Raw genomic sequence first — 7,866 nt, forward strand, 5'->3', positions numbered from 1 at the left:
CTGTGGGCCCATGTTGTTCCTTCATTTCTTACACAATGGATCAATTATCTTGCAACAACAAGGGGAAGATGTACTCAGAAAGGAAAGCTAAAGATGTTCACTCCCTCTTTAAGAAGGAAAAAACAAAGCCCCGTCTTCTCAGAAAATCTCTGAATTGCCCTGTTTCCACAGGGACTTGACATCTGGCAAGAAAGGGACAGGAAACCTGAGGGGTGAGATATTACAGAAAAGATGAATGCTGTACATTGGAAGGAAGAAGCACTAACAGGAGGGGACTAGTTTGGGTACACAAGACAGCAATGCTGCAGGTAGCTGTAAGAGTGACTCCCCTTCTTTCCTGTGTCAGATAGATGCCTGGGAACAGGAGGAGCTGGACAAGAACGTGTGCTTTGACAGCTGCCGCGTAGATCCCTCCCCTTTCCAACTGGTGGAGAGAACCTCCCTGCACAAGGTGAGTGCAGATGTCTCCCTGAGGCATACATCACTTTTCTCCACTCATTCCAAGTGCAGTTTATGACTTATTTTTTCTCCTTGTCTTCACCTACAACTACTATCACCAGCCACTTTCACATCGAGCTACAGAAGTGAGCTTGTTCATGTAATCTTCTGTGTGTATCTCTAATCTCCTGCAAAATGAAAGCCTTTGTGATAAGAAGTCTGAGTCCATTTATTTAAAAAGCTTTTGGACAAAAATAATCTGCTACATTAACAGCAGCATTGTGTGCCTTGCTGCTGGGTCATTACACTGAGATTGACAATCTGCCCTGTCAGTGTTTAGCACTGGAATGAGCACTCCTGGATTTCTCAGGGTGTTTCTCAGAGGGTTTTCAGAAACCCTCTACTCAGGGTGTAGAGTCTGCCTGTGTCACAGGCTCTTCATGGAACTGAAGCACAAGGAAAGAGGAAGCTGGATCATGCAGCATCTAGAGTCAGCATAGGATGACTGGGGAGTAAAGCAATCATTGTATGTCAAGAGGAAGGTAGGACTGAGCTTTCACTCAGTGGAAAGGGAAAGCAGTCTACTGAAGCAGAAGTGCACAGTGCCTGCTTTTATCAATATTTAATGTGAATGGTTAGCATAGGCCTTGTACTAAATTAATTAATTACTGTTAAGATCTCAGCCTTGAGCAAAACAAGAATAGGCTAGCATATAGTTCAGATGAGTTTTCTGAAGGGGTAGGTGAAGTAATCTGAAATCCACTAGCATTTATCTTTGAGAAGATAGGATTACAAAAGAAATACACTTGAAGGCTGATCATGGGGAAAGTTTCGTACGTGTCATACAAAAGAGCAAGTGAGAAACTCTGAAATAACAGACAAATCAACTTAACTTGGACGCACCAAAAAAACCCAAACAAACAAACAAACAAAAAAAAAACAACACCAAAAAACACAAACAAAAAACTACCCAGGAATAAATAATAAATAATCAAACGATGTGAAATATGCATAGAGCTAAATGTGAGACTACTGACAATGAAAAGAATACCACAATTTATCATGAACAAGCTATATTTAACCAGGTTTTCTTTTCTTTGGTTTTCTTTTACTTTAGAGTAAAATGTCTTGTTCTTGAGAAATCAGATTTTTCCTAGTTTACACTTGAACGTGACATTCAGTTTCTCTTATGATGCTAAAAAAAAGGTCAAACACTAGCTATGACAGAATGATTTCATGGTAAAGGCCACAGGTAAAGTCCAGCTAGAGCTCAGCTTCAAGAACCTGGAGGTTGGAAATATACCAGAGATGAGGACTGAAAAAGTGGAAAGTTTTAGAAACTCAGATCTGTGAATAATAGTAAAATAATGGGGTATATTTAGGCTGAAGAAAAGAAGACAGATAGCAGTGTGATATCTGTCCTTTCAAGGAGACTTTGTAAGAGAAAGGGAATAACTTGTTCTCAGTGTTCTCACTGCACTGGATGAGCAGCATCAAGCTTAAGCTTTCACAGAAAATATTCTGGGACAGGAAAAAAGAAATCCTCCATTGATAAGGAAAGCACTGCAATAAATAACCTAAGCAGCTTTCGACTGTACATATTACTATACGGTAGTTCAGTTTCCAGCACCAAAAAGAAACAGGATCTTCACAGGTCTCCAAATGCACAGCAGGGGGTTGTATGTGAATCTCCACCAGCTGCAGGACTAGAATGACCTTGAGAATGTGCTCTCCATCATCAGCACAGTCCCAACTACACCTGCACAGCAGAAGGAGCAAAGAGCAGTATTTGGCAGATGCAAAAGGGCAAGAAGGGAAGACGTAATTTCTCACTGGGATAACTGCAGTTTTGTGTCTTTGTGATTGCCATTTCTAAATCCTGAGTCCCAGCTCTAGCACCAAGTTCTGTGTTGCCCATTTCCAAAACCCCTGAGATGGTCTTTTGTGGTTTTCCTCCTAGACACACACACTGTTCTCACTGTTGGGCCTCAGCCATGCCTACGTAACCAGCATGGGGAAGCTGAGGGGAGTGCTGGCTTTGGAAGAGGTGAGTACACATCCTCTGCCATCCTCTTAAATAACTGCAAGTGTCCTGTGGATCACTGGAGTAACTCACAGGTGCTGCAGGTTCCAGCTGGGAATATATATAACTGCAAGTGCTACATTTTCAGTCCAGTGTTGAATTCTGAGTCTGCTATTTGGAAGCCATGTAAAGGAATGGATGACTGCATTTCAGAGGAGGCAGCAGGTGCTGTTTACAGGGATGTTAACAGGTTCATCTTTTGCATGAGTGCAGGCTTAATAGCCACTCTTAACTGAGTGGCTATTACTGTTTCTGAAAGATGTGTGGAATTTGTTGTTTACCACGGAATTTTTCATGGCATCACCAGTGTAAAAGATTATCTCCACCGGCCCCAGAGGCAGAGCTGTGACTCTATTTGTGATCCCTTTACCCCGGGGAGTAGATGAACTTCTGCTGGGTAGGGCTGGGCTGGCCTCCCTTTCACATTTTTTATTTCTGAAGTGTTTCTCTTTTTTCAGCTCCAGAAGGCAATAGAGGGTTCCACCCGCTCTGGGGTCCGTCTCCGACCTCCCCTTGCCAGTTTCCGTGACATCAGCCGGACTTCCAGCACCGCCAAGGCTGGGCAGGGCGCGCAGGCGTGGGGCCGGGAGGACAACGGCACGGTGGCAGCAGAGGAGGCAGCAAACCTGGGCACTGAGAGCCCTCTGCCCCCCTGCTCACACTCCCCCCAGCCCTCACACTCACAGGAAGAGGGGGAAGTCCCCAGCTCCGCTTATGCCACGGATACCGAGTTGGAAGAGATGGAGCTGACAGGGCGAGTTGCTGAAAACATCTCAGACATCCTCAAGGACATAAACCTACGTACCACTGACCTGGATGAAGATGAAGATGAGGATGAGGATGTTCCCTTATAGCTGGTGTGAGGGTAGCAGTCCATCACACTCTTCAGTGAGCCAGTCTTCTTGTGTTTGCTCCTCCAGGAGAAGCTTTTGGATGTTCTTTGCAATCCCCACAGAGGAACGATTCAGCTGGGAGGAGGGACATCAGACTGACCCCTTCTTCTGATGCTTTCCCTCTGGGCAGGCTGTTGGGCTGCTGGACTATTGGGGTGTGTGCAGGTGTCAGATGGGGACTGAAGGAGCCTGAGTGCAGGCAGAGCACACTGTAACAGGACATGGATACTGCTGACACAGCCAGGATGCCCTGGGTCAATCTGCCATGTGGAAAGGGAAGGAGGATCAGCTTTCACTCACCACTGGTGCCATCCTTCCAGCCACACCAGGCCTGCATGCAGCAGTGTACCACAGCCAGACCTCCAGCCTAGAAGCATACTGCTGCTTCTGACCGCCACCCTGTCATGCTGCAGCAGCTCCTTTTCACTGGCTCTTATCTTGCACCCCCCCAAACATTCCCATGTAGAACATTTTAATTCTTTCTCAATTTTTACTCTGGGATTTTCCTGGATGGGGATGCAGTTAGGAGCTTCTCCTCTGTCCTATAGCTGAGCCATGCCCTAAAAACAGATGGGAGGAAAGTATCTGGTGTATGTCTCATGTCTTGAATTCAGCCAAGGCTTTAGAAAACGCTGGAAGAGAAAAAAGCTTCTTTGTTTTCCCATCATCTCTGAAATTTTAAAACAGAATGGGAAAATCTTAAGTGAGGGCATCCTCAGTGCTGGGGGAAGAGGAGTAAAACAGCATGTATGTACCTATATTTCAAAAAACTGTTTGTCTTTCTGAATCACTGTTCACAATTTTCCACAGTTATAGTCTTAAAAAATAAGAACTCAAGAAAAAAAAAATAATTATGGAGTGTTAGCAGGCTGCCAAGAAATACAGCAGAGGGAAGACAAATTTTCTACACTTTGAAAACAGGTTTCTTTCTGAAAAATCTTGCTCTCTTTTCCTGGTAATTCTACCCTGCCTACTTTCCACATATTTCTGCATACCTCAGATCTGAGAATTCCAGCTCTCACTTTTGCCAGCTTGTCTCTGTTGTGACTAACAGCAGAGACCTCAACCCTTGTCTGCAGCATCCCTCTCTATTCCAGTTCTAAATCTGGAGCAGATCTGCGTCTTGCAAAAAGACGTCTTGTCAGTTCGTGTCATGCATGCAAAACCTTGGCATCCAAAGGTAAGGTGCTGCTTTGTTTAATTCACTGCTCTTGTGAGGTTTTCTCAGTAAACAGGCAAAACCAAATTCTGTGTATTCTGCCCCTTCTTCTAACAGTCTACATAGTTTTCTACCATATTTTTGGTGTCTCATACCTCTTAGATACAGCCCCAAGCAGTCTATTAGATGTGTTTCCACTTATCAGCAACAGAGAAGAAATCCAGGCTCTGAAAATACGTTCTTGGGGGTAATCTCATTCGCCTGCCTGATATTAGTAAAGCATTATCTAACTTAGAGTGACCAGTTCTACTTTAATACATGATTTTCCATAAGCTGTCTCAGGAGCAAGTCAAAAATACCATTACTTCTAACCCAGTCACTAAAGGAAAATTCCCTCCTGGCTTTAATTCCAAGGATTGACCTTGCACCAATTGCTCTCTGATGATGCTTATGGGTGGGAAAGTCTGTGACAAGCTTACAGTAAAAGGAAATCTTCCCTGCTAGTCTCTTGCAGAGAGAGAAATTTATTCCTGCTGTCTGGAGTTCAGAGCCCACCAGGTCTGCTCTGTTTCAGGCACAAGATCACCCTTGATAAGCTAACTGGGGACAGCCTTTCCTGCCTTAATGATGTGCTCCAGGAGCCAGCCAGTCCTTGTGAGGAGACAGTGGTGATCTGAGGGCAAGTCCCTTGCACACAACAGCTGCTTGGCTCCACCAGAGGGGCACCTTTGTGTCTGCCAGGCATCAGCACAGCCTCCCCACTACCTTTGTGTCACCTTCTGCTGCCTGCAGGGAAGAGGCAAAACAACTGCTGCTTTTTTTTTTCTCCTCAGGGAATTGTGATAGTCCATTATATAAGCAGAGGAGGAAGGACATTTCTTTTACAAAAGTATAAATATTCAGTGAGTGACAACACTGAGACCAAATGTGGTCTGAGAGTGCAGGCACACCCAAGAAGGATGAGTTTCTCCAAGTCATCCCCAGCCTTACTCTGCAGGCTTATATTTTACAGCTTAAGCACAGGCTTCCACTGAGACAGATGAGACAAGGAGAAACTTTGAGGCTGGAGTCAGCACACCTCCCCCTCCTCTCTCCTGAATGCAGAGACATGCTCTGCTCCAGTCCCACACTTCTCCTACAGTGTGTTACAGAAGAAATGGGATGTGACTGGCTGAGAAAGCAGATGGGAGTCTAAATCAAAGCCAGCGAGTGTGTGAGTCATGACAGACAGATTGTGAGCTGGGGGAGATGAAGCTGGAACAAAAAATTATGCACATGGAGAGGCCAGGGGAGTGAAACACTGGCTAACCTGGAAAGCTTCTTGAGGCTCATCACTTGAGATTGCAGGAGAACACACGTGTGCCCACACATGCACACCCAGGTACCTCTCCACTCCTGTTGCCTTTAGCTGTCCCTGGGTTACTGTGAGGAGCAGGATTGCTCTCTGGGGGGGAGCTGAAAGGTGGCTGTAACTGCTGCTCTTTGTGGACACTACTCAAGATCCATTCCAGGTATTGCCTCCACCCATGGAACAGAAGCAGCATCCATCGGCACCATTTTCTCACCTTTACTCATACATGAAAATGTGTAAGGAGCCAGGATGGGACAAAAAACACTCTGCAAAGATGGTCTGCAAAGGCTGAAGTTGTTTCCACTTCCATCTTATCAATAAAATCTTCACTGAGCTGATGCCAAGTACATTAATAGGTGCAAAATGTGCAGTAAAATAATACTAAGCCTACCTTTGTCAAGGAACTTTAGGCTTGTGCCCTGTCAGGCTATCTCACTACATCCCCTCAAAGTTTGAACTTGAAATCTTTGTCCAGCAAACAAAGTCACACTGATCTGTCACTCTAAAACCTGCATCTCCCATCCTATCCAAACAGCAGAGATTTGATTAGCTACAGGGAAAAAACATTTTTTCCTCAACCCAAAATATTCCCAGAATTTGTATCAGCTGTGAGGTCTTCCCATCCAGAAATTCATATATAGCAAGAAACTGAACTCTTCCTTCACATGGCACTTCAAGGTGAAAGGAGAGTCTTGTTTTTAAATGCATCAATATAAAGAATTGAAAAAATAGGGAAGATTTAAGGTTGGTAAGACAACAAGTGGGGCTTTAGGTAGGTATGACATGGCTAAGAGACTTGGCCATGAGCCAAATAAAGGAGAAAACACATGGGGATGAACTACTGAACAAGAAGAAAGATTTGCCTCAACAAAGTAACATTTTTGACTACCACTTGAGACTAAAGAAATTGTAGTTTTCTAAGCCTATGGACAAAAATAATTAGTACAGGCAGAAACAGAGAGATAGAGTCCATAAAAACAACATCCCCTTCTGCCCAGTTATGCAGATACTGTATAGAAGTGTGTGTTTTGTGGCCAAAGAGTAAAAGACCAGCAAAGACCAGCTGAGCAAGAGAAGATCCTTCTTTGCCAAATTAGTCCAAACCCAGGAAGGGTATAATTAAAAACACACTATTAAAAATACAGTCACAGCAAGCACTAAGTTGCTCATGGCCACATAAGCAGATACCTGGGCACAGCTCTTATAAAAATATAATCAACACTAGAGACCAATAATTAAAATTTACACATAAAAGCCATGCCTGAGCATTAGGGTTAGGGTCTTAAGATGTGATGCAAAACTTTTTAATGCTGTGTTTGTGGGAGACAAGCTTCAACTGGTCCTGACTGTGAGCCACAGGCTATTCTTGTGTGTCTTCCCAGCCACTGGACAGACAACCCTGTGCACGTGCACTCAGGCGCACACACACAACATCACCTCTGTCAAATCGTGGCTGTGCAGTAGCAGAAAACTCTTCAACTCAGTTTCCTGTGCCTTGAGCCACATCTCTCCTTCCCTCAGCTTGCTGGATGTCACCAAGTCCCAGTGCAGCTTTGTCGTAAGACAAGACTCTGCTGGGGACACTGCTGGGATTACTGTGATGGCTAAATGAGGTAGAGTCTCACCCAAACCTATTGCTAGTCCAAGCACTGGATTTTCAAATGAGCATTTGCTTCCATCCCAGCTTTTCAGTGTGCTGCTAGTGCAAACACCTTGTGTGTAGTAAAACCAGTTACAGAAACATATCTAGCCAACCTGAAGAATTGCACCTGATATGCAGGACAATGTCCAGCAGAGGAAAAGTCCAGTAGCAAATTCATAAATGAAACAGAATGCAGAGAAATGAAAATATGAATTGCCTACTTTAGAGGAACAACAAGCTAAGTACTGCTAGTATCTGACTCTTTACTGAATGGCTACTCAATTGGAAGAACAGAAGGGA

The 7,866-nt window shown here is 44.4% G+C and overlaps 1 protein-coding gene across 2 annotated transcripts in view; it reads left to right on the top strand.

Annotated features, from left to right (window-relative positions):
• The window catches only part of CLCN1 (chloride voltage-gated channel 1), a 56,057-nt gene extending 52,364 nt beyond the window's left edge, over positions 1-3,693 (top strand). For both annotated transcript variants that reach the window (XM_036406313.1, XM_036406307.2), the window contains exons 21-23: positions 347-451; positions 2,399-2,485; positions 2,980-3,693. In XM_036406313.1, the coding sequence (XP_036262206.1) occupies positions 347-451; positions 2,399-2,485; positions 2,980-3,375 (588 nt within the window). In that variant the 3' untranslated portion in view covers positions 3,376-3,693. The remainder of the gene's footprint in view (positions 1-346; positions 452-2,398; positions 2,486-2,979) is intronic.
• The last annotated feature ends 4,173 nt before the right edge of the window (positions 3,694-7,866 follow it).

Source organism: Molothrus ater, chromosome 2 (genome assembly GCF_012460135.2).
Source record: "Molothrus ater isolate BHLD 08-10-18 breed brown headed cowbird chromosome 2, BPBGC_Mater_1.1, whole genome shotgun sequence".
Classification (NCBI taxonomy): domain Eukaryota; kingdom Metazoa; phylum Chordata; class Aves; order Passeriformes; family Icteridae; genus Molothrus; species Molothrus ater.